This window comes from Pleuronectes platessa, chromosome 14 (assembly GCF_947347685.1).
Source record: "Pleuronectes platessa chromosome 14, fPlePla1.1, whole genome shotgun sequence".
In the NCBI taxonomy this organism is placed as follows: Eukaryota; Metazoa; Chordata; class Actinopteri; order Pleuronectiformes; family Pleuronectidae; genus Pleuronectes; species Pleuronectes platessa.
Genome location: NC_070639.1, coordinates 11355479 through 11383349, shown reverse-complemented (window position 1 = coordinate 11383349; position 27871 = coordinate 11355479). Strand labels below are relative to the sequence as shown.

At 42.8% G+C, this 27871-nt stretch overlaps 1 protein-coding gene across 1 annotated transcript; it reads left to right on the top strand.

Moving 5' to 3' along the window:
* Positions 1-18: 18 nt before the first annotated feature.
* Positions 19-26458, top strand: frmpd4 (FERM and PDZ domain containing 4). Its single transcript, XM_053439725.1, has 17 exons — positions 19-152; positions 6919-7035; positions 13183-13343; positions 13657-13759; positions 15194-15239; positions 16150-16254; positions 17189-17296; positions 17667-17798; positions 19235-19354; positions 19476-19612; positions 19944-20070; positions 20258-20347; positions 20478-20660; positions 20815-20947; positions 21035-22012; positions 22522-23673; positions 24714-26458. Exons 1-17 carry the CDS (start codon positions 112-114, stop codon positions 25949-25951), a joined length of 4971 nt encoding a protein of 1656 aa, XP_053295700.1. The 5' UTR covers positions 19-111; the 3' UTR covers positions 25952-26458.
* The last annotated feature ends 1413 nt before the right edge of the window (positions 26459-27871 follow it).

Below are 27871 nucleotides of genomic sequence, written 5' to 3'. Positions count from 1 at the left end.
CTTTTTTTCCCCTGAATTATTTATTCCCCGATGCAAAAGACAGTGTGGGACAATGGAGCCGGAGTGAAGTACATGCTGGATGTGTAGCTCTGCCTGCAGTCTGCAGCACACATGGATGTGTTCAGCTTTGTGAAAATGCCAAAGCTGTCAGGGTGAGTCCGACGGATGCTGCTGCGTGTGTGTCTGTGGATGTGGCCACTCGCTCTCCAGGAGCTGGTGCCTTGTCTGTTCCGAGGCACCATTCGGAAAAATGACACAGGAGTTATTGATCGCTCAAGAGAGCAAGTTGTGCAGTCATGTATGATGTGGAGTGAATGAGCAAGTGTGGTGGATAGAGGTGGGGGTGGGTGCAGAAGCGGATGCGGTTCACGTATCTCAACTGTATCTCCAGTAAGTTCATTAATTCCTTATACTGCAGTGACAGTGGTTATGGTTTGTTGCATTACGTGTTTTGTAATGTCATGAAACCAACGCATATTAAAACACCATGAAAACATACAGTTGTTTCAGATTATAAATCACATCAGTTAAAGGGCCCCTGGGTTCTCACATTTTAGTACATAATCGTCTGAACATGAATAAATAATGCTATCAAGTTCACATGTGGCCAGAGCAGGAGGAGGAGGAACTAAGAACCTGAGAGGACAATTCAAATTTAGCTTTTTAAATATAGAAAACATAGAATTGATAAATTGATACATACAATGCAGTTGTCATATTCATATTTAGAATGTAAGGGCGTTTAAAATGCAGTAGTTGTTTTTAAGAGTTGCGATTTTTTTTTAAAGTTGTGTGTGTGTGATGTGTACCACATTAAACTCCAAGTCCAGAGGAATTCATTCATTGCCAGGGCAGGCACCTCACCTCATGCACCCATGGGTCTGCTAGATTGAGCTGATCTGCCCCAGTGGACAGTAATCCTGCTGGGGGATTTGGCACCTTCAGGGAAACTACAGACCACTGGTGTTAGAAACACGTGATCATAAATGGAAATATTGAATCAGATACTGGATGAGTCACAAACATGCCCAGTTGATGCGTTTCATTTCATTTATGAATCATCTACGGACTGTGTATTTTTGGGCTGAGCTGAAAACTATTCTGCAGTTTAATGAAGCTTTAGTAGTATTGCATTCGGGTAAATTTGGGATATTATGTTTATTATAAGATGTAAGGTTGGTAGCTGGGATTTTTCTATCAGATGAAAGGATGTTTTCCAGTTAGGCTCCCTCCACGGCAGCATTTATGATGCAGCTCCCAGTGGACCGCCAACGTCACTGCGTCCCTGTCACTGTTGATAACACCACACAATGCTTTCCCCCAATTATGAGCTACCACTGCTACTGTGGGCTTTTTCTATTTTTCATTTTCTCCCTCTCAACTGCCAGCGCGTATTAAAGTCAGCAGGATGCAAAGCAACATTCCCCCCCATTCTCTTCTTCCTCCTGCCTCCAGACGCCCCCACACGTGTCTGCTTTCAGACACAGAAGCATGCTCTCGCTTTCTTTTTATTCAGTTGTGGTTTTATTTAAATCTACCCAGGGCTTTCACTTTGTTGAGGGATAACTAACCCTCGCCCTCCATGTCTTCTTGCATCCGGAAGAGAAAGTTTGGGCCGTTTGACCAAAGTTGTCTTAATCGCTGTACATGGGCAGAACTTTCTTACAAGGCGCCACCATGCATCCTGTGGTTGTTGCAAATGGTTTGTCGGCTGTGGCGATAACGAACATGGATGCCAACTCTTTATGCAGAAGGTGACAATTATCACTCGATCACAGTGATTGCCTGATTCAGTGGGGTTCCTGGAATGTGTGTGCAGGTGAAAGCTTATCATGCTTATAGTGCACACATCAAAGAAAGGTGTTGATTTTGTTATTGTGTGTTGATAAAGGAGTTTTTTCTGTCACACCAATATTCATGTCTGGATTCACATGTCCATTTAGACATATGTTTTTGTTTTATTTTTTCCTGACCTTGATTAACATGGAGAAACAATTTCTGCTGCTGCTTGTTGGCTTTGTTCATTCCAAGTTTGCACGTGTGTGTGTGTGTGTGTGTGTGTGTGTGTGTGTGTGTGTCTGTGTGTGTGTGTGTGTGTGTGTGTGTGTGTGTGTTTTGTTGATAAATCCATTATGTGAACCGTTGTTTGACATGTTTTGACGGCAAACTTTTTGCACAGGAAATCACTGGTCTGGACGCAAATTGATTAGCCTAAATGTTCATCAGAGTATACAAAGAGCAAAAGATCTGTCATAGTTAGCCATTCAAATCAGCAGCGGCTCTCAGGGAAGAGTGGATCAGAAATGGCTCAGGGTCAGATACGCGAGCCAGCTGGCTGGTGGTTGAGTTCTGGGGCAACCATTTATTTTGCTCTGTCCTTTAGAGGCTTTTAGCATAAAAGCAGTGTCACACAATGAGGTGCAGGATAATCTAAGTCTGGTTCACTGCCCAAAGGGTTAATTTATCACTATATTTGGTTAATGAGAGTACTGTGGAGCAAGGGAGGTCTGATGCAATGCAATAATGAAATAATAATGAAAACACACAATGTCTGTTTTTCTGCAGCTGGATTTAAATCTACTAATAAAACAAGCAAAGTCATACATGTGGTCAAATGAGAAGCGTATGACGCATGTATGCAGTCATGCACAAGTTATTGATGCAGGATAAAATAAAGAATATATCAAGGAGTGGCCCTATTGCAAAATGGTGGCGTTTTGCTTTTAAATAGGTAAACCAGAGACTCAGATGCTTACTTACTGTAAAATAGCAGGAGGATCAAGGTGGGTGGGCTGTTTCCCAGATGCTGTTTTTCTTCCACCCAGAGAAGATGAACTAACCAAAACCTTTTCTTTACAGAGGCTCCACCGAGCTGCTCAGGAAGAGTGTGGTTGCCCATAGCAACAATATCCGTGCTTCCAAAAGACAAACACAGAAATACAATATTCCGTTGCAATGGGGGAAACAGACAGGAGTGAGTGTGGAGATGTTCAATATCACAGCATGATGCCACTAAATGGGGCACAGCACACATACTGGTCACCTCTGGCTGCGTGGTCTGGTTCGGTGGATGTTATGTGATCATTGCATATGAATGTGGTTTCTTCCGTGTGGAGACCTTTTCTTCTCTGACGATAAATAAACACAATGTAAAGTGTATAAAAAACTTCTCTTCAAGTCACAAAACAACAGAAAGATTATGTGTAACTAAAATGTCAGCTTCACACTAACAGTGGCATATAAATTTGAGACACAATGTAAATACTAATTCGGACAAGATTGGAGAATCCCGCTGCCATACTGACCAAGGCATTAGAGCCAAGGTGGTGGTTAGGGAAGTCAAGGAGAGGGCAGACGTTTGTATCCTCAGCCGGATGGAGACAGTCTGAAAGAGGGGAGGAGGAAGATGGCCTTTAATCAGAGAGGTTCCTCTCTGTCTGTGCCACTGCTCCGCTCCCCGGCCTCCTCCCAGGAGATGGTCATCTCATCTGCTGCCTCTCCACAGATTTCACATCCACACAGAATTACATTAGTGCTCTATCTCTGCATAAATGTCTCGCTTTAATTCAAGAGCACAGAGGAAGTAGTGTCACGGCGTCTTCACCGTGCCTCTTGAGTCATATATATCACTCCGTTGTATAATTAGTAATATTAATTTCAAGAATATCACTAATTATCACCGAAGATTTTTACTATTCAGTTTTTAAATTTCTTTAAACCAGTCTCTATGTTCCTGTCTGGTAATACACTGGCAACCTGTCCAGGGTGTACCCCGCCTCTCACCCAACGTCAGCTGGGATTGGCTCCAGCTCCCCGCCACGATCCTCAGAAGGTTAAGTGGTATAGCTAATGGATGGATGGACTGCCAGTAATGTAATTGTGACAGTGTGATTGTATGAAGCGTGTGACATTGTGTGTATTCAGGCAACAGGAAACTGTGTAGAAGGTCGGAAGATAAGATATTAGCTTGTTAGTAGATCACACACACGACTGTCGAGAGTAAAGTGATGTTTCATTCATGATGGCATATGTTGACAAAAAAGTATTGTCTCTGGACGTGGCGATACTCAGCCAATGCATGCCGGTCAAGTCATAACAACCAATAAGGGACATGATTGGTCATCTGGTAAACAGCACACAAAGTTTGCCATCAAGTGGAAGTGGAAATCGTTGACATTCACGATGGCAGACACGGGGCGTCGCAGCGTGGTTTCATGTAGCCAAGCCTCATGCAGATTGTGTAAATTATTCACACTAACTTGAGTGTCTGTGTTGGAATGTGCTCTTCTCGGGCCCCGGCTTGTCTATAATGCAGCGCGACTCCCTGAATTTTCGCAGTTCAGCCTTCATGACTCACCAAGGTGCTTCTTCACAAACCTGCCTGTATTCAGAGGGATGAAAGCGAAGGTGAACCACTGTGATAAAGCAGGGATCACATTGTCCATGCAACTTTTATGAAGGACTGATAAGTGATCTTATCCCATGTGTCAGACGGCACAATAACACTCCCATCATGTTAAAGTTCAAGATGAACAGGTTGGATCACAGGTTACTGATGCTGTTCATCCAAATGAAGATATCACAATAGACGCACAAAACCAAGATACTGGTGAAACCTTCACATTTAGAGTGTGCTGAATTTAGTTGCCGTAGCAAAGCCTCATTGGCACTGTAGAATATTGATGCTATTGTTATTTTTATGAGCTGTGAGTCCTTTACGCGTTTTCCTTTTTGTTGTCATTGCCTTTTAAAGATTAGTTTTTTAATCCTACTGAATTATAAACTAAGCACTATACGACGAAATGTGCCAAATACCAACAAAGTCGAGATGCATTTTGTACTTTAAGGGCATTCTGTCCCGCGAGGTATTCTACAGGAACCTACACTTTGCTTGCAGCTTCTTGTTCTAATTGTCCCCGCTCTGACTCTTGGATAACCTGTTCATGAATTGTGCAGCATGGCTTGCCCACGTGGCGCTCAATTACTTAGTCCGATGTGACTGCGCGGCCATCATTTATTAATGCTGGCTGAGGAGGATCGGTTTCACTGTCCACCAGGGGAGTGAAACTTTTCAGCCTCTCTGTTAAGCTGGAGGGCAGCACCTCAACGGCACAATGTACCTGCCGCCTGCCGACAAAAGAAATCAAAGATAACAGTGTCTGAAACTCTGCTGTTAATACAGAGACGTTGGGGCTGAGACGCAGAAAATGGATTTTGAGGAACTGTTTATGAGCTCAGAAAAAAATGCCAAAGGCAAAGCACCTGGAACTGTAAGTACCAAACATTTGACTGTGTTGTGGACCTTTAGAGAAATGTCAAACATTGCAGAGCTTAAGGTGTAATCCTGCAAAAATGTAGGAAATAATCAAAATGCTACTGTTGAAGACCTTTCTTCATATTACATTTGATGAGTAAACCCGTGATACCAAAGGATGATTGTGTTAACACTGCGTCAGGGTCAATCCCAGAATCTGAAATTAGAGGGTACAGCAGGACCCATCGATGAGGGGACGGTTCCAAAAGTGTCAAACAGCATCCAGTTGTGCCCACACCCATCATTTGAGCTGCAGGAAATGTGTTCTAAATATACACCATGGAGGCCTGCTCCCAGCTAATGTACTGTGGGTCAGATAAATCCATATCCATGTGGAAACACTAATATCCCCCCAAACACGGCGCTGTATTGGGTTAGAAATCAAATCGCTTCCTGTGTGTCCAATTTAAAAATGTAGAGCACAAAAGAAAAAAAGACAATTATCAGCTGTAGTACTTATCCAACCGTGAATTATGATTTAATGCATTAAGGGGCACTTATGGTTAATTAGTTTATGTGATGTCAGAGCTGTACTTTCATTCCAGTTGCATGATTTTGTTTTGCTCTTTGGCTTTAAAGCATTGCGTAACCCTTCTCTTAGATCGTATATATTGCGCGTTGATGAGCCGGCAATATTTTATTCATATCTCATGAAGAGGGCACGTGACAGACATGCTCACGGACACACCGACACCGGGACACACACTCTCACACCGATACATGCACGCTGCAGCTGCACACAATTTATTATCAGCAGTACAGTGACTGGGGAAACATTTAGAGGCAAAGAAAGAGGGGCTTTGAATAATGAATGCGAAGAGCCGTGTTACACGGCAGACAAGCCTTTGAAGTGACATAACTTACTGCCACCGCTTTCAAAGCATCACCAGTGTGCCGACACAAAGACAGAGATAAAGGGGAGACAAGGAAGAGGGGCGCAGATGAAAAACAAGACTGATGAAAACATTTTAACCAATTGCACTTCTCCCTGAATACCTGGCAACTTGTGGCGTTTTGTCGGCAAAATCTGAAAATCAGCTGAGGATTGAGATTTTCCACAGGCTCTCAACGATAGAGCTGTTAACGTGCCTGGTGTTTGGCCGTGGCCGGTTGTGTTTCCCTGATAAACTTTATCGAATCATCTTGGCATTGAGCAAATCAGAGGGCTTCTTTATATAGAGAATTCCTCCGGGCTTCTTTTATGAATAATATGCTGACATCTAGAAATAAAACCAATTTCATGCCTCTCAAAGCACAAGAGTGAGGCATGACAACTCCGCCTGAGTGTCCGGCTTACGTAATTAATTTGATTTGTATTCACTGAGTAAACTGCGGCTATGGGACATTGTTCATCATTCAGGAATCAGGCATTCTCCTATCACTTGGGCTCAATCTCTTTGCATGAGCCCGCAACTCATTTGTTTCTATTACGATTTGAATACCTCTAAAATGAATATTATTTTGAGCTCCCTTTGCAGCTGGATTAACTGATGTTTTCTTGGAGCTCGATAATGCAGGGGTCATTATCCAAGCAGGTTTGAATGAAACCACAAATGACGCCATCAAGTTGTGCTCTACTTCTCTCCCCTTTTCCTCCTGTGCAGCAACAGGACCAGATCCCCAGGCTGGCCGCCCCCTTCAGGGACCTGGAGTTCTTCACAGGGACCCCCCAATGGATGGGACATGGGCGCCAATAGAGAGGGGCGTGACTGCTACATCAAGTGAGTGCCCTGTGTTTAAAGAGACCGAGGGGGGTCTTGCACTGTCCCAGATGTTTAAGACGCTTTGCCAACCCACGATTATTCCAGCCACGTCACTGCCTCCACACTGTCTCCATCTGTGCATTCAGAATACTGATTCTCTGTTCTCTCTCCGCTGCTGCGCACACTCTGCCCCTGCCTACTCTCTCTCTCTCTTTCTCTCTCTCTCTTTCTCTCTCTCTCTCTCTCTCTCTCCCTCCCTCATACTCTCGCACACTCCCAACAATACTCCTCATGCAGTCTATACCAAATGCAGAAGAAGAGCTTTTGAGTGTATGTGAGTGTCTGCTGCCGAGAGAAGGAATCCACCTGAGCAGGGACTTGTTTTGATCTGGGAGGCGGCGGGTTCCACAGAGGATGCTGGCTCGGTGTTGTCAGTGTTATTGAGCCTTGGTAATTGGCACTTCTGGATATTTGCACTGGCAGGTAAAAAGGGAAACTCTTTGCTGGTTCTTGATATGTTTGTGCGCACATGTCCTGATGTAACAAGTGAGTGCTTGCCCGTTTCATCTGTTGTGTTGATTCAGCTGGGCTTACCTTGGATGTGCAATATGTATCCAAACTAGATCTGAAATAATATTGCTGCCTCTGTGAAACACTGTGCATACTACTGTAGATTCCGTCTTGCACATTTGATCTCCTCTCGTGAGTCCACTAGATCGTTTCTTCCTCTCACTGATATATCCATTATGATAGAATCTAACATGTACCACTGCACGGCCGTGTTTTTGTTCAAGATGCATGTTGAAAATGTGAAACAAATCTGTCAATCTGCGTGATATATACGGAATCGAAGGTGAGCCCATTTCACACATGGGTTACAACATGAGAGTCGTGATGTCAGAGGAGTTATATAAGAAGTAAGGAGCGGTGGAAGTGCTGGATGCACACTGTGTCTGCATGAGGCAGGCAGATCATGGAGGATGTTTGGGCTCCAGATTTAGCTCTACGATTTTGAGAAAGGCTCATAAATAATCAAACGTCGGTTCCTGTGACTGTCAGGGACCGTCTGAATCTCCAAAGTGTCCCGGGTGTTGACAGCAAATTGTTGTATTTCTCAATGAAACACATGTCTAGTCAGCGTGACAGGAGCACATGAATAAAGCAGTAGTAGGCATTTAAAAATTAACATTGTGAGACAGAAAATTTAAAGGACCAGTGTGAAGGATTTACCTCAGACATTGGATGTATAAAATTCAGAATTTTGTCTTCATTTCTATATATTCACCTGAATCTAAAAGGCATTGGGGTTTTGTTACCTTAGAATGAGCCAGAGGGAGCACACTGACCTGCAGGCAATAGCCCTGAAAGGACAGAACAAACACTTACTCCAGAGAGGGCATTTGTTTGCCTGAAGGCCACCACTGATTCCCCCTACACTCTTGGTAAGGGAAGTTCAATCAGTTGGTAACAATCTGCTCCCTGAACACTAGATGTCACAAAATCGTACACCCTGGTCCTTTATCATATGATTGATCGCATGTCAGGTAGCGTTCTCCTCCCATTCGGCCTTTTGCTGTTTTCAAATTCTCTTTTGCCGAAGGAAACAAGTCAACCTCTGCACTAGCACACTACTTGTTGAAAATGGCAAGTTTTTATTGGCCATTTACGATCGCATTGGCCAGGATGACTGTGATTTGTTCAATGAAGACGATTGTTCAACCCTGACATAGCGTAGTGTGGAGATAGTTTGGTCATGAGAGACTATGGACTGCTATAACAGTATAATGCAGTAGTGATATTATTAATGGATCGATAATATCTGAAAAATACCAGGTCTAAGAGAGATGTAGTGTTAAATCAACTCATTGTGAAGACATGTGGATGAGTGCACTTTGTTTTCACAGGACATAGAGCTGTAAAGTGAACAATGGTTCCATCATTACTTCAATTCACTTCACTAAAAGCTAGATTTGCATTTAGGTAAATGAATATCAATATGGGGTAATACAGCAAACATATGCCAATAAGAGCGGACTGTGATTACCTCATGTTTCAGCAAAAGGAGAAAGAAAAATACAACCCCCTCAGCATGAATGCTAAAGAGTATTTCTTTACTGGTATGTTTGTGTTTCGATCCAACAAGTACGTCCGCACTGACCAGAGCATTTGCCTTCTCCCGCCCACTCATCTTTCTTATGTTCCCAGAAAATCACCACCAGCCATATATGAAAGCATTTCATGACATAATTAAGAAGTCACTTGGGCAGCATGTGACGTTTAGCTTAAAGCGACGCAGATAGTTACTGACTGACGTGCTTTATGCTTGTGGCTATCTGGAGCATTACATGCTGCGCACACAACCCCACACCAGCTTTTGCATAATATTCTGTGTCTGTTTAACTTCCTGAACTGCCTGCACATCGAATAATGCCGACAAGCTTTGACCCTCCTCTGATTTATTCATGGACCGAATTCAGACGGTTGACGTAGGAAGTGCAGCAGTACATTTAGCAGTCCGTACCCAGTATCGATGGAATAAACCCTACAAAGCATCCCTTGAGAAGAGTGAGCTGATATTATTTTCAGAAATCATCCCACTCCAATTTAAGAAAACAGGGATGGAAATTTGACCAGTATTTCTTTTCACTGCTCATTTTTCTCCATTTTTTTAAAACTGCATAACACAATGTGGCTCGTGATTTCTGTATACAGCCTTGAGGAGTTACCCTAGCAGCTAATGGGTATTATTAGGCGCCATTAGATGCATGGCTCTCTGCATAATGGGAGTGTTGCCATGTTTAGCAGGTGGCCATGCAGGGTAGGAGACAGCACTCTTCCTGCATGCACAGGCCCATATGGTTGTGATTTGTGCACAATCTGTTTAGTTTGTTTTTTAAGAGACAAAACTGACACACAAATCCAAACTACATGTGACCCTCAGGGATTTAAGGAGTTGACAGTTTGTAGAATTATGTGCGAAAATCAAAAAAGTGTTTTGATCCAAAATGAAACAGATTCCATGTTTTATTTTCGAGGTGAGAAAGATGATCACTTGCGATAGAAAAAAGAAAAAAAAAAGATAAGAGATGATAAACTGTGTTTATCATAAGCACAGTTTATTTGATGCATTTGTAAAATAGTCTGATCGATTCTTCAAACAAAATAAACAATATCTGGCAAATAAGTCAGTGCAACAATTGAAAAACATTATATTTTGGTTTCCTGTTTGCCCTGTCCCATGCTGATTATCTTGAGAACATGTTGCACAGACATCCAGCCCCTTTCTGTTTATTCTAAGCCTCGCCACCGGATTCTTTTTCACTGGATTTGGTGTTACATCCACCTTCTACATGCAATTGCCAGAAACATGGGGTCACATAACTAACAGACCAACCTTTCATCCTGTGTCAGGTGGGATTATATGTGTATTACTGTTTCCTATTGGTACAACTTAATGATATCAGGCATTCAGAAGTGTTTGAAACTCTGAATTTATATATACAGTGGAGTCCACAAGTCTGAGACAAGAAGAGAAATGGTGAAATTCAGCTCCAAGGGGTCAAACTTCAAAAGAGTAATGACAGTTTATGAAAGGAAGAATATGAAACCTGCAGCTTTAATGACAAAAACATCAATACTTAATGACACATTTTACATTTAGGGTGACTAGTTTTGAGTGGTCAAACTAAGTCTCCGCAGGAAAGTAAACTAATTTGCACTAGTGCACTCATTTCCTTAAATGTCCTGTAAATTGATGGAATGAGGTTTTTGCTTCTCGGAAACCCTCGTTTAAATCTGGTACAGGAAGATTAATTCAGCTCATTATTTTTAGGTTACTTCCTTCTTTTTATGGTCGTTTTACTTTGTACACACCATTATTAGTGCTTCGGTCTGTCCATACCCTGTGACAATTACAGAATTATTGAACCCATGGCTTGAAAAACTGCCACTCTTATTCTCATATCCTTCCACAGTTGAATTTCTGTTTTGATGACACAGTAAGTTATTGGGGTGAATGTCCCACAGTTGTTGCAGAGTAGAGTTTGTGACTGAGAAACATCTGAGAGAATCTCACTGTAAGATTAATGAGTTTTGCCTTTGGCGGCCTGGTAGCCATTTTAAAGGCTGTGTTTACTGTCGACAACACAAGTGCAGTAAGCACAAATGTTTTGCTTTTCATATTTGCAGAGGAAGAAAGAATGGTTTACTGCATCACATAAAGATATTTTTGGTTTCAACAAAATACTACTTCGAAATGCTTTTTATTAATATACATATCAAGCAAAAACAGCCTCACTCCACTACAGAAAGGAGAGAAGACTCATAGTAAGACTTGTAGCCATGACATTTTAAATTGAAAACAGGATAGAATCTTTATTGCGAATACATCATAGCCACTGTATAATACTCATGAAGTAAGACATTACATTAGGCTGTTGTCTATCATTTTAATTGAATCTGTAGCACATTACTTTTGCATCATTTCTTTTATTATCATTGAAAAGAAAAAAAACAAGAATGGCCGCCCCTGCCAGCCTCTGTGTGCCGATTCAGATTTTGCACAGGATTTAATTTACAACACTAATAATATTCTTTACTGTACACAAGGGAGCTTTTTTATGTGCATGGCTGCATTTTTGTTTCCTTGACAAAGAGCACTGTGGGATTTATGTAAAATGATAGCTTAGTCTTAAGACATCTTGTCTTGTCTTTTATTCTTTTAGGTAAACTGAAATGGTCATTTCTAGTTCACTGCTGCATCCTAAAGACAGATCACAGTTTATGTTTTTTTCTTGCGCTGGAGAAGAATTGCTGAATCCCCCAAAATACCAGTTAACAGTCACTTCCCTTTTAACATCTTGTCGTGCTCTGTGTTGCTTTTTTTTTTTCTTTCTCATGGTACTGGGACTGCGATTGACAGATCTCAATGTGTCTTTGTGCCGTGAAAGATTAATTGTAAGTATTTAGCGGTGAATAGCACATGTGTCAAGAATAACTGCGAATTACACAGTCTGCTCACAGCTTTAATTAACCAACATTGTTGGCACCATACAGAGCTGCTGCTGCTGCTGCTGCTACTTCTGCAGCCAGGGAGAAAAAGGAGGGAGGAGCACTGTTAAAACTCTGATTACAGAAAATGTGGAAGCCACTCACAGTTTGTGCTCATATTTTTAACTTGAGACGAAGAAAAACCTGCTGATCAGAGGAACCGAAGATTAAAGGTTAAAACTGTGGAATTTTTACTTGAAGCCAGCGAAGGATCTCTGAGACCGAAAAATTCAAACTCACGGAGTTGGGAGATTTCGACTGCATTATGCTCCTAATTAAAAAAGCTGTATCTTCATTAGTGTGGCATGTGCAATGTGTAACACATTACAGTGTGAGTACTACACAGTACACAGAGCGCCTCTCAGTGAAGCTCACAGTGGTTATAAACAATGTGAGAAAACAAACATTGGAGCTTGATTGCTGTCGCCCACATGATCTATTCTTGCAGCACTGCACTACCTCTTTTTGAGACTCTGGCATCCTGTCTTTACACTTTTTCAGGACTTAAACAAAAGAAAAACATCTTTTCAAATTCTATATTAATCTGCCTACTGTTATTTTCACATAAACTGATAAATCAATCATTTTTTTTTTAGAATTGGTAAAATAATCATCAACACTTTCCACAGCCATACTTGATGTGAATATGAATTTTTTGTATTTATATTTACAATATTATATATATATTTATTTACTTATATAAAACACCAAGGAAAGGCGATTAACAGTTCGACCAATCAGCTAACTGAAGGGTAATACAGTTTAATATATAATATTTTACATTTATGCTTCTCCTGAAACACAGTCAACAATTTAATATATAATATAACTTTATTAGTATGGCAGTTATCTAAACAAGGTTACAAAGTGCTTCACAAAATCGATGTGCAAAAAATGAGTGGACTAAAATGAATGGTATTCCATTCAGTTAAATTTTAAGAGCCAAATCATAACATATTAGGGTTGAGCCCTTAAAATTTATGGAGAAACCCAACAGTTCCCCGCAATGAGCAAGTATTACTACTACTCCACACAATCAACTTAAGTACTTTTCAATAAAACTAAAGCAACCAAACATGATGGTGATAACAGCATCTTTTTGTATCATTCCCACAGCCACGTCTCCCACAGCAGCTCCCTGGAGGAGATTCGTCTGGACGGAGACAAGTTTGTGCCACCAGCTCCCCGGAAGGTGGAGATGAGACGGGACCCGGTGCTGGGCTTTGGTTTTGTGGCAGGCAGTGAGAAACCTGTGGTGGTTCGCTCAGTCACACCAGGTAAAGTAAACCAGCCCCATACAAGGAGCTCTAATATACAGTAGCAATGACTCAGTAGATCCCTGGACTTTATCAGCGTATTCCCCAAAGAGGATGAAACCTTCTTAAAACGTTTCTAGAAAGGAAAAGGAGAAAAGAGGAAACCCACACCGCCTGTAGTTTACTTTGATGATTCATCGGTTTAAACAGCACAGAATGATTAAGCTTTAATTCAAGCCTTCAGCGACGAGACAGGAAACCATGAAAATCAAGAGAGATGGTGTGACTGTGCAAGGTTTGTGGCACTTCATTCTTGTTTGGTGTGCGTTGGCAGGGGGTCCATCGGAAGGCAAGCTGATCCCAGGGGACGAGATCATCATGATTAACGACGAGCCGGTCAGCTCTGCGCCCAGAGAGAGGGTGATTGACCTTGTCAGGTATGATGACACACTAAGGTGAGGTGCCATTTGTCTGCTGTTAGAGCTGATGTTGGTAACTCGATAGCTGTGTCCCAATTCAGGGGCCCCCATTCTTTGGAGGACATGTGGCCCAGGAAGAAGGCGGCCTTTGTGGGCTGCGTGGACCGCGAAGGCAGAACCGAAAAAAGAGTTTGGTTCCATGGAGGATTTTCTTGATCGGCTTCACCAGCTTGTGCCGCCCTCACCACGGTCACTTAGCAACAAGAGCTGCACTGCGAAACTACAAGAACGTTTAAATACCCCTTGGTTTTTGTATTTTGTGTACCGGTAGTTTTTGAGATGAGTGAAGCTGTATACTTAGGGATCCACACATTGAAGGCGTCATTGCTCAGGCACGAGGGGATGCAGTTCTGGGCCGTTCTGACACAATCAGCCCTCAAATCCAGCCTCCACAGGATCCGGCCCCTGAACTTGGACACAGCTTATGTTCCCGCTTTTTTGGAGGTTTCTAAACTTTGATTGTCTTACACCATTAAATCAGAGTAGATCTATTGTGCGTTTTGACACTGCTCAACAGAAAAAACCCTTTAAAGTCAAAGTAAAAACAGTTCTCTACAAAATGATCTAAATATTTACAAATACAAAATACTTTCCCTAAATACTAGAGCAAAAAGTTGGTTTATCTTAAATGGAGGATACATATTTGTGACCAAGGGCTTACAGTTGGTTGTAGTATAAATACAAGTTTTGGCGATTTAGTATAGTGTCAAAACTATTAGCACAGTTCTACCTCACTGTTCTGTATAAGAGGTAGAACATGTAGTGGGGGGTGTTTCCTGTTCCAGCCCAGTGCCAGCAGCAGAGGGAGTCACTGCTGCATAAATATAATATATTTGCTCACAGTTTAAGGACATGCTGTACTGTTCACTTTCTATCCAGATTAGGAAAAAAAAACACAACTAGTTTATCCAGTTTTTTTTTTATTTATCAAGCTTCATTAAACCAAATATTTCAACTGGATAAATTATGGCACTTTATTGCAGCCACCTGCTCAAATGACTGCAGTTTAGCTGCTCGCTGGTGCTGATGTTTTCTCATGCGTCTCATTAGATTAATGTCACTGAAACAGCTGAGTGGCTGGCTCTGAGCGTTTCGGTCCTCGTGCGAACTGTGCAGCCGGGTGGAAACTGCAGATTGCAACAGGTAGAAGTGCTCACGTGGACACTCCCTGGCAGCTCCTGTGGCCTTGACTGAGCTCTGTCTCTGCAGTGAAGCTCTGCACTAGGCGGCCCGGAGAGACACCGGAACACAGTGTTCCTCCTCCACCCTGATGTCTCAGAATCAGGGCAACTTCAACATTTCTTAATTTGATTTACCTTAACCACAGTATTATTGTTTCATATCCTTCATTAATAATTAATCCTTCATTTATGTATTTATTCATTTCTGCAGGAGTTGCAAGGAGTCCATATTGTTGACCGTTGTCCAGCCGTACCCAGTAAGTTTCCCCATCCTCTCTGAATCAAATGGAGTACATTACATTAGGCTGTTTGGTGTGATTATCTGTTTTTCGGTGACTGTGTGAAAGCAAATCTTTAACCGGGCCATATGTCTGTGCTGGCACTGTATCAGTAATGCCGCAGCTGCGTGTCAGACCCAGGCAAACTCGAAGGGAATCCAAATCCACCGCAGTCTTTCACATGTCCGATCCTCGCAAAACCTCTGATAAACCCGACTCAGCCACATTTACTGAAGTCAGGGAGCACCAGATGGTGGTGAGCGAACTGCACCAGGAGCATATAATCTGCCTTTGTTTACGGTCACGTAATAAGTCAGTGGAAATTGAATTATGCTTGAATTCCCTCCAAAAATAGACCAAGGCGTGAGTGAAAACAACACTGGCAGGGAACCAGAGAGACAGTAATTATAATATTTTATATCATCCAACATTTCCTAACACTAAAAATCTAATCTTATTAAATTGATTCCCCTGACATTTCATATAAGCATGTCGTATGTGTCGGTATAGACTCTCATCATGGTGAGTCTCTTTATAAGCAGCTAAAGAGAAACAGGAAAAAACGAGGGTAATATTCCATAATACCCAGAGGACCAAGGAGGAATTATAATCCATCATGTAATTATTTCCATTCACCAGGTGTTTCTCTGCCGGCTCAATGAAACGGCCACAGTGAGGGCGTTCTCTCTCACATGCCGACACACAGTGCCACTCCAATTACATCAGTGCAGAGTGGAGAAAAGGGCCGTCGTCATGTTTCAAGAGGGACATGTCCTTGACTTTGTGTGTTAGCGATGAAACAAATACATGACTCATCTCTGAAAGGGCGGATTGTCCTTTACATCTCTGTTTCATTTTTGTGTCTCTTTTTCCGCTTTCCCTCCAAAAGTCACCGAAATCGGCGTTCATCAGCGCAGCCAAAAAGGCCAAGTTAAAGACGAATCCTGTTAAAGTGCGCTTCGCTGAAGAGGTCATCATCAATGGCCAGGTCCCGGTAAGTCACGTTGGACACGGATTCATACTGTACATATCAAGGTTCTGCACAAGACACGACAAAAGCAGTCAGTCAACTCTTACAGCACAGAACAAGTCAAAATAGCTTTGTATATATATATTTAATATCTAAGATAAAACAAAGAAGAAAAAGGCGCTTCTTCCTCATTTCCATTTTCATCAACCAGCGCATGTCGGTACAACTGAAAGTAAAAAAAAAAGGGGGAACCTTTGACAGAGAGCTTCCCCAAATTTTGGATGTGTCACACATAGATTCGATTTCTAAGCAGTTGTTTTCTCAGAAAGCATGCTTTATTTATCTGATGGTCAGGAAACCATCAGGCGATCATGCCCTCTGAAATGAGGACAGCATCAGTGACCATGAAAAATGTTGTGAGGATGAAATGGATAAAACAAAACAAAACCAGTCACATGAACATTTAGAGAATTGGTTTAAAGTTAGCTAATTTGCAGATGGTTAGCTTAGCACAAAAGTAGGAACCAGTAAGCTAGCTGGCTCTGTCCAAATATAAACAAAATATAGTAGTTGCTAATCATATAATATATAATTCATATAGACAGTTTGGTTATGATTGTGAAACACAGCACATTATTTAATGAGCCTTAGAGGTGGATGTGTTAGTATTGGAGCTAACTGTTTCCCCCTGTTCCCGGTCTTTATGATAAGCTGAGCTAAGCTAGTCATCTTATCTGTGGTCGTGAACCTTACATATGGTAATGGTAGCAATCTTGTGGTTTCCGTAATTATCTTTTAATCATCAATCGCCGTAAATCTATATGTTTGTGCAATCACTTCTTTGCAAATCTTGTTATTGCCGATATTTTCAACTCCTGATGCATTTTATCTGCTGTATGTAAACAACCTTTGGCAAGAAAGAGATTTGTTGATCAAATTATTTTCATTTCATCCTCAGGAAACGGTGAAGGACAATTCCCTTCTTTTTATGCCAAATGTTCTGAAGGTGTACCTGGAGAATGGGCAGACTAAATCATTTAGATTTGACAGCAACACATCCATTAAGGTAGGTGCTCGAGGGGACCCTGCTTAGCGGTGAAATGCTGCTGCACTATCGGAAGTGATGTTCAGTTTAAATGTTGAATGTTATTCACAGCCGCTCTGTGCATTATAGAGTTTAAACTCCTCTCTTTGCTGTGGCCTTCAGAACCAAACAGAATGCTGCTTAATCACAGTAAACTGGAGCAGGGAGCTTTCACGTGGTTCTTTGCATTTCCCTCTTTTCTCCACTGCAGTTTATAATCAAATTGAATGTTCAAGGAGGTTCTCGTTGTTGTGTGTGTTCAGTCATGACAATAACTCACGACTATGGCTGTTAGCTGAGCAGGCTGCATGGCTCTCATGTTGTATTAACAATGACTTCATCCATGTGAAAGGACGTCATCTTGACCCTGCAAGAAAAGCTATCCATAAAGAGCATTGAGCACTTCTCTCTGATGCTGGAGCACAGGGCTGATGGATCTGCAAGCAAACTCATGCTCCTGCATGAGCAGGAGATGCTAATTCAGGTGAGACTCTATCGTATAATCAAGTATTTGTACTAATGCTACTGGGTATTGCACGGTGATGCTGTGGTTAGCACTGCAGGTTTCTCATCAAGAGGGTTTTGGGTTTATACCTGATGACTGGGGTCTGTAAGTGTGGAGTTTGCATGTTGTCCCCATGTCTGTGTGAGTTTTCTCTGGCTTCCTCTAACAGACTGTAGCATGCAGAGTGGGGTTAGTTTAATTAGAGATTTTGTGCGAATGTGGATGTGAAAAGTTGTTTGTCTCTAAATGTTGGCCCTACAATTCGCTGGCAATCTGTCCAGGGTGTATCCTGCCTCTCGCGCTGGGATTGGCTCCAGCTCCTCGCGACCTTCACAGGATAAGTGCTATGGATGGATGGATGGATGGATGGATGGATGGATGAGTGGATGGATGGATTCCAACTGTCCTGTACTGTACAGTTCAGTATATGAACAAAGTCGCATTGACTTTTTTGGCATGCTTTTGACAAACTATCGTTTACATTCTTGCCAAGATTTCAGTAATTTCCTCCAATTGTCTGTTGAATAAATAGATTAAGGCAGAAGATATTATTTCAGCTTGTAGCATAGCATAGGTGCATAAACTCCAGGGGAGACAGCTAACAGCTAAGAAAACAATTTGGGCTTTGAATGGATTAAAGCAACACACTGAGGAATAGAGCTCTCTGCAGCCACAAGTGGTAATTCATTATTTTAGGCTGCAAGTCATAGCAATATGATCATTTTTATATACATAAATAAAGGAAATTAATTTATTGAAGGTAGTGCTGACCTCACTGAAGATGGCATATACTTCGGAAAGAATTGTCGCAAAAACAAACAAGCTATAAATTTAGAGTTTTCTTGGTGAATAAATTAATAAAAGGTTTAAGGGCTGGTTTTAATAGACTCTTATCTACACTGTAGCAATACTAATGAACTTGCTGCTGGGCATGATTCCAGTAGATTCACTTGCCATACCCACGCACCTATGGTTCGATGATACAGGCATTTAAAGCACAGAGAATGAAAGAAAGAGACACAGGACTCCCAATTAGAAGCTATTTGAAGTTGTAATTTGATGCTAAAGAAGTGGCACAATGTTGTTTAAACATTATAAACAAATTGTGTTTGCCATGATCTTTAATGTTACTAGAATGTAACTTCTGGCTCCAGTTTTATATTTAACATATATCAAATGAACATGTTATCCAATGTCCCTATTTTGGGCTTTTTTACTAAGATCCTCATTAAAGTAGATAAGACTTTATTCTAAAGGTCCTTTGGGTCAAGTTAAAGCATGGTCATCTGAATAAGTGTAATAATAGAAATTATAATAAGGAAATGGAAAGATATGTAGGAAGTTGTGAATAAACCTTTCGCGGACACACACTCCGTGACTAATAACACCATCCTTATCTCCGACTCGTACTCCAGGTGACACAGAGGCCAGGGTCCCACAAGATGAAGTGTTTTTTTCGAATCACATTCGTCCCAAAGGATCCTCTGGAGCTGCTGAGGAGAGACGCGGTCGCATTTGAGTACCTCTACGTTCAGGTGAATATTAAGTCAATGGCCTCAGTTAACACATGGTTGTTGTCGGTGTGGGGTTGTTTCGTATGTAACCTCTGCCTGCTGTCTCTCTGTGTCTCTCTCTGTCTATCTCTGGCTCCTCTAGAGCTGTAATGATGTGGTATTGGAGAGATTTGGGTCAGAGCTGAAATACGACACGGCCCTCCGTCTGGCTGCCCTGCAAATGTACATTCTAACCATCAATACCAAGCAGTCCCAGAAAGTTTCCTTGAAGTACATAGAGTAAGTGGATTGAATTTCACACTTCAAGCTCGTTGGACTCAGTCTTATGTCTCCTACCTTCAGAGACATTTTGGCTTTTTGGCTTTTTTCCTGCTGTGGGTACTCATCCAGAAGGTTGTTATTCAATCTTAGCATAATGCTCTTGATGGTATTGTTCTGCTGCAATGCCAAATGGTAGATACCTGCCGGCTGGTTAATAATTCAGATTGTAGCCTGCCAGTTGATCAATAGACCACCTGTAGGAGAACAGAATCAATCGGCAGTCAAAATGATGACTTGACTGATTTTCAATGCGAACCTTATTTAATATTTTCGGATTGTGCGTCTGCAGAAAGGAGTGGGGTTTGGCGTTGTTCCTGCCTCCCGCGGTGCTGTCTAGCATGAAAGAGAAGAACATCAAAAAAGCGCTCACTCACATCCTCAAAACCAACCAGAACCTGGTGCCGCCTGGCAAGAAGGTAAAGTCTCTATATGTCTCTCACACGATCCATCCACCACCCTGTTTGCTCTGCACCACATCTGAAAGGACTCTTGACCACCACCTAGTGGAGGATGGCATTTCAAAGTTGGAGGTTTTTTGCTGTGAATGGCTGTTTGGAATGATTTCCTCCTGTATCTTTTCCTACGCATTTCCTTTTTTTCCAGCTGACTGCCTTGCAGGCGAAGGTCCATTATCTGAAGTATCTCAGTGACTTGAGGCTGTATGGAGGACGGGTGTTTAAATCGACACTAATTGTGAGTCAAATCATCTTGCGGCCTGCCGCGAGTGTGTGAAACAAAACAAAAATTGTCAGGTCACTGCTCTTCGCATTCATGCAGAAAGGGATGTGTGCGCTGACCTTCTCTCGCTGTTCTTTTTTAACAGCAAGGCGAGAAGCACACAGAAGTGACACTGCTGGTGGGGCCCAAGTATGGTATCAGTCATGTGATTAACACCAAAACCAACTTGGTGGCTCTTCTGGCGGATTTCAGTCACGTGAATCGCATTGAGATGTACACGGAGGATGACCGCAGGGTTAGAGTGGAACTACATGTCATGGACGTAAAGGTTAACCAACCTTATTCCCTCGCTCTTTGTGAACATTTTCTATGAATTTTGCACAAACAATACAAAGTCTGTTCAGTAGACATTATCAACTCTATCAACTCACTCTCCCATTATCTTGCACTCATTTCCCTCTGCCTATCTGCCTTTTCCACAGCCCATCACTCTCTTAATGGAGGCTGTTGATGCAATGAATCTGGCTTGTTTGACTGCTGGCTACTACAGATTGCTGGTGGACTCCCGACGCTCAATCTTTAACATGGCCAAGAGTACGGACGGCGTGGAAACAAGTATGACTGCAACGATTCGCAAGATGACTCATCAGAGCAATGTGGTTTTTAAATAGACCTGTGTCATTTTTTGCTTCCTCTTTGCAGGCCATGCAGCGAGAGTAAAGCAGAACTATCAGGCCATCGAGTGCACATACAGCACACCCCACAAAGCCTATGAGGACAGAAATAACCAGAGGTGCAGCCACGAGTATTCTGACCAAGAGTGCGAGTACCTTGACCATGGGAGATGTGAAATGCAACCAGTCTACATCACGGAGATACACCAGGCCCAGCACTCAATGCACATGGCAGAGAGAGCGGAGTGCTGCAGAATCCCGTGCTCCCAAACGTACCTCAACATCCCCAGGCCCAAATCCCAAGACTCTTCCAGGAGCGCAAAGGTCTCCTTCATATTTGGAGATCCCCCCTTAGACAGTGTGAACCCCCAAAATCTGGGCTACCAGAGACTGATGGATGAGGGCCCAGAGATGCTAGACAATCACAGCCACATGTACAGGCGTCTCGAGGAGGACTATAGGATGATGGATGCCATAGAAGATGGGGACGGGTATCAGTACACCACCAAAATCTTCAGTCCCACTGAGTGCATCGAGGAGCCGCTGCTGCACGACATCTGCTACGCGGAGACAACAGACGATGCAGAGGATGAGGATGAGATCAGCTGTGAGGAGGACATGTTGATGAGCGACATAGACAAGCCTATGTTACTGTCACTCTCGGGGTCCAGCGATGACATCATTGACTTGACCTCCCTCCCTCCCCCACCCGAGGGCAATGACGAGGAGAACAATGACGTGCTGCTGCACTCTCTTAACCTGGCCATTGCTGCTCCTCCTCCCGGCTTCAGGGACAGCTCCGATGAGGAGGAGCAGCAGGGAGCCGGGACTCACGCCCAGGGCGGCCGAAACGACATCCCAGTGTCCCTCATAGATTCGATGCCCAGCCACGGAGCCGAGGGCCCCGGACAGCCTCTGGACAGTGCGGTGGTGTCCACCTTACAGGCGCTCGAAGCCCTCGCTGCATCCGAGGAACCAAGTCCAGCACAGTCAGAGAGTAGCACAGGTTCTTCTTTCACTATTGTAACGTTCATTCATTAACACCACGCATGTTCCAGCCATTCACTTTTGATTTTGTCGTTGTTACGTTTTTTTCAATAAAGCCCATTTTGTTCGATGTTTCCATTTGTGCGTGTATTATTTCATTAATTGTGATCATGCAGACAGCTGTGTTCATTACCGTATCATTCATTTTTGTTGAAATGTGTTGTTTTGTGAAACATTTTTGTTTGTTTTCTGCACAGGGTCAGATGTTTGTTGCTAGTATAGAACATTTTGCTAGTACTGTACATTTTTCGTAACATTTCTCTGTAGAAATTTCAAGTAGAATGTGATTAAAAAGTGAATCACAGGCCTCTTTATTACTTTCATTGTTATCTTAAAGGAACAGATTTACTCTTGTTTTCACTACATGCTAATTCACAGTGTCATTACCATCTCTCCATAGTCTGTGATATTTTCCATTTGCCTCAGAGGGGGTTGTTAATGCTGTTTTTGTCTTTCTGTGGCACGCAGGTGTTGAAATATCACGAGCATTTAGTCCCGATTCCTCAGATTCTGGCAACGAGACCAACTCCTCTGAGATGACAGAAAGCTCCGAGCTGGCCAGCGCTCAGAGGCACACGGAGAGCCACCTGAGGATGCATGTCGCCGCCACAGAAGGCTACCGCGCCATGAGTGAGGAGAAGGTGGAAGCGACGGCACAGAGCGATGGCAGAACCGGAGCCGTGCAGTACAATCCCCAGGAGCATCAGGAGGACGAGGCAAAGTCTTCTGCTGTTGCCTCCTCCCAGATATTTCACTCAGATGGTGGGGAGATGGAGCCAGAGACGATGGAGATCAAATCTGTTAGTGAATACTTCACTAAGCTGCACATGGGCTCAGTAATGAGCAGCCAGAGGGGAAAACAGAGGGAGGCAGAGAGCAGGGTCGAAGGGGATGCCTGTGAATCCCCTGATAGGGTGCACTCAGCCAAAGAGGAGCTCACTCATCTTGTTGGGAAGTATAACGCTTTCACTGTGAGAGATTCCTATTACATGAATCAACTTGATCTGGGGCGAACACACTTTAAAGACAGGCATCAAATGTCTCCAGAATGTGTGAGTGACTCGCAGGCTTCCCTCGTAGACAGGTTGACAGTAAAGGGAGAGAAACAGGACTCGGTGGAAAAAAGCCAAAAGATAAATGCCCATTCCCGCTCCCCATCCAGAGGCCCCGTCTCTGTAGAGGGAAACGCCACCTCACAGGATATAGAGCAGCAGAAATTTAAGATTCCAGCCTCAGAGCAAGAAGCCGCGCGGTTATATGAATACCACATGAGCAAGCGTGTGTCGTCGATACAGAGCGAGGGCGTCCATTCCCTCCAAAGCTCCCAGTGTTCCTCTATAGATGCCGGTTGCAGCACAGGCAGCAGCAGCTGTGCCACGCCGATGGATTCTCCCCTTTGTGCCACAGACAACATGCACGTACTGTCAGAGTCATCGCTCAAGGGGCTGAGTTATGTAACCGCTGAGGAGAAAGCTCACGGGCCTCCAGGCCAGGGGAAGGCGGGTCATCCCATGGACCCCACCCTGCTGAGGAAGATCCACGCAGCGACCAGTGCCGAGCCTGGATTCACGATTGCACGGGATGGAAGTCACAGGATGCCGAAGATTAAAGAAACCACAGGTAAAACTATACAGGAGGGTGATCTTTGTTTTTTAACATCGGTGGTTGTGCATGAGAGCAACAAAAGGGACATTTAAGAAAGTTGGTCATTGTAGGCAAATAAGGGCAGGCACAAATCTCAAGGGATTCAGTTGTAAAAGGTCAAATTAATTGTTTTCCCTTATGTCTAGTAGTATGTAGCCATAGGGATATTTTATAGGATATTGTTCAAGATTTCGGGATTATTTCTACCTGAGGATTTCTACCTTAATCTTGAGAAAATAGAAGTAAGTGGAATTATTACACTTGGTCTGCACACTTCACTCTAAGCAGTTTTCATTGGAGCCATTTTACTGAGAGAATAGTCCCTATGTGCAAAAAGTGTGTTCTGCAGAATATTTGCAGAAAAACTGAATTCGATGAGAAGACTGAAAACCACTATGATATCTGTCCATGACATATGAAGCTGTAGCCAGCAGCTGGTCACCTTCGCGTAGAATAATTCCAGAAACGGGGACACTTGAAGTTTCTCCGAAGTTATGTGAAGGACTGTATTTTGGCCATGTACAGTGACTTCCTGTTGTATTTCCCCCACTGTTAGGACGACAGGAAATTAATGGGGACTGTAAGACGTTCATCCAAGTATTAGTCAAGTGGATAATCCTCTGCAAATCCACAACTTTTAATTTTGAGACTTTGATTCAGCAAATGAGAAACAACATGTTGATTTGTGAACATTAGAGGTACAGATTTAGCTACCTGGAGACAGCTGTTGAGCTAGGCTCACCCGCTGCTGATTCAACGTCATGCTGACTGAACAGATGTTAGAGTGGAATCAATCTTCTCATTAACACCAGGAGTAGTTCCCAAATCGTCAGATTATTGGCCTTAATGACAATGTATGTGAATTCAGTTCAGAAGAAAAGCCATTTCATTATTTTAGATCGAGGAATAATTGCACCAATAACATTTACAAATAAAGTCATTTTATTGAGGATGAAGATGTGCTGTCAGGGAGATGCTTCACAGTTCTCTTTATTTTTCTCCTACCCCTAGTGTAGCTTGCACACAGCTGAAGAAGGCTGGAGAAGAGTCATCTTTAGCTCTCTGTAATGAGACCAGAACCACCGCTAACACCATGTCACCATCATCATTACAAAGTAGCACAGAGCCCAGCCAGCTTACACGGGCCAGCCCCGAACCCGACCTGTACGCCCTGGCTTCTTCCTCAGGCGGATCTTCGTGTGACCCCGCAGCAGGCAGCCTCAGGAAGCCACGCAGGGTTCGGATGCTGAGGAGGAGCTGGAGCACCCTGATGCCAGGTTCTAGGGGCCTGGAAGCACTGATAGAGAAGACCAAAGCCACACTCACATGGAGAAGTGGTGGTCAGAATTTCCAGTCTCAAGATGCCCCAAAAGTGCAAAGGATATTCGCTGCCAAAACCTTGCCCAAGAGCTTGTCCCAGGGCTCAATCGCCACCTCTAATTCATCTGGTAGGGGGCTGCAAAGAGGAGCCTCCCCGCTGCAGCCAGAGTCAACAGCACAGAGGCTGGATGCTGGTTCCTGGAGGTGCCGTGGGCCGTTCAGTCACTGCTTCCTCAGGAGAAAGACTGATAGTGATAGCGAAGGCAGAAAGACGCCCTCAGATGCTCCGTGTTCTGCCAGCTCAGTTTCTCTCATCCGCCAGGGAAACACTAAGCGGAAAGCAGACCGTAAAGCTGAGAAGAGTGATAAGGCTACTGCTGCGAATGACATGAGCCTTAAAGCAAGGTTAGCTCGCGTAAATTCAATGAAGGGGAAAACCTACAGCCTTCACACAGGCTTTGCACTTGCACGAAAGGATGCCTTAGACATGATCAGTGTGTTGCGATCCGGTATAGGCAACTTGTCCAGAGGTGAGAGGCCCGAGGTCAACAAGGCCGACATGGAGACCTTCTCCCAGCTGCTCACCGTGCAGGCCACTGTGCTGGGCGGCGCCTGCAGCCAGATGGCCGTGGAGTACGGCAGCCCAGAGGAGCTGCTGCTCACTCTCACACACAGCTTCCACACACTCTGCTGCCTGACACAAGCCTGCATGTCACTAGTGGAAGGCATGAGCACCAAGAGAGAGCGGCGCGAGGTGGTGGCCAAGGTGGAAGAGGTCGTCATGAACTATGTGTATCTGCTGAGAGCGGCCGAGGCGGCGTCAGGAGGCTCCCCCAGTGACCAAAGTGTGAATGCATTGACACATCACTCTGCCACCATGTCTGCTATTATAAACGCACTAATTCACTCACTGAATACCCAGCTCTACAAATGAACTGTCGTTATTTTGTCTTGAATATTGATTTTAAAGCCATACGTAAAGAGACATGGGTTGAACAACCAATGTGAACTGCTGTGAAAAAAGAAATCTTGCCTTGTCTATACAATATTTTATTATGTAAGGTACAAATTAAATTATATAAATCATTTACGTTTTAAATAGATTATATGAAGGCCTATATGAAGAAGAATACAACCCTCAACAAGAGTATATAATATTACATAATAGGGATTATTTTAATGATTTATTGGTGACATGTAGATTATCACAACCTTGTTAGAACCTTGTTTATAAATTGTCAAAATATATGTTTGAAAAATGCATTGACTATACAGCTGTAGACAAATCATTGCACAGAACAAGACGTGATGAGATTAAAAGTAATTCAAATGACTTTTTCATTTTCTGGATTCACCTCAATTTAATGAATACTTTACACATTGACACTCAGTACTTTCCTGTTCCTGTTTTGTCAACATCATTAAAGAAATTTAAACTTTATTTCGAATATTTTTTGGTCTGTTTGTGTTTGACCCCATTCTTGTGTAATTCTGTTCACTAGTAACCTCTCACCAAAAGCCAAATTTCATTTCCTCTTTTGTTAAGTGGTGCGTGCAAACTCCTTACTTAATTTTTATTTCAGTTGATCACTGAAGCATTGATACAGAATAACACAAGCTGACAGATTTACTTTTCTGGAGTGTACACGTTTGTTTTTAAATTGCATTATTCATACAGAAAAGTTACTAAACCCATGTTTAGTTATATAACTAAAATTTTTTTTTTTTTACCACTTACTCCAGACTGAATGGTGGCAATGCTTTTTGCATTAATAATGATGATTGCCCATTTCACTTTCAGGGCTAGAGACAGTGTTCACCATTTGTTATACGTGGGAGAAGAGCAGGTGTTGACTCTGTGAGGCTGTAATGAGGTACAGCATTGCATTGACCTAAAGGCTAAGGCTAGCACACTAACATTTGCTGATTGCTATGAAACACAAAGTCCAGCTGAGGCCAACGGGAATGTTATTAGTTTTGCAGCTATTGGGGCATAAACCAATATATTGGACTAATTGACACCAGAGGAAAAACCGAATGATCATCATAGTCATTAGAATTCATCGTCTGGGGGCCATGACTGTCTACACCACATCCAATGTCAAACCATCCAGCAGTTGTTGAGAGGTTTCAGACGTGACAGGTTGATATTGCAAAGCCTAAAACCAGGCAGCTCCTGCTGATTAACCACTTTCATATGAACAAAGTGCTTTACAGGGCATTGACAAAACATAGGATGTTAAAATAATTAACAATGAGATAAAAGCATTCAGATTTTGAGAAAAATTAGTAAAATGAAATATACATAATCAAAACAGACATTTTAGTCAGAAAAAATAGAATGAGATAAATAATTAGGGTAAAAAATATGTGTAATTAATAAAACACAAAAATACATCAACCCTATGTAAAAGCAAGAATGAAACAGCCTCTTGGGGGCTGTTCCACTGACGCAGAACATAATCGCTGAAATGAGCATCACCAAATGTTTTGGTTCTGCTTTGTCGAAAAGATAAAAGGGAAGAACCCGAGGATCTGAGGGGTGTGTCTGTTGATAAGCCGCAAGCATTTCTGATCAGTAGTCTGGTGAAAGTCTGTGTAGTCTATTATAAACTGGAAATCAATGAAATAACTGGTATCTAGTGTTGAGACTTTTACAGGGCTTGTTGTACAATGTCCTTTTGGTCTTGACAGAAGTCGTGGAGCAGAGTTTTGGAGGACATTAAGCTGATTATATTTGTCATCATTTCTATGCAAGATACTGATCGGCACATGCGTTTAGTCAGTCAAGTAAATATTGAAATATTTATATACTATCAGGCCAGATCATGAAATCTACAACCCACAGCAAACA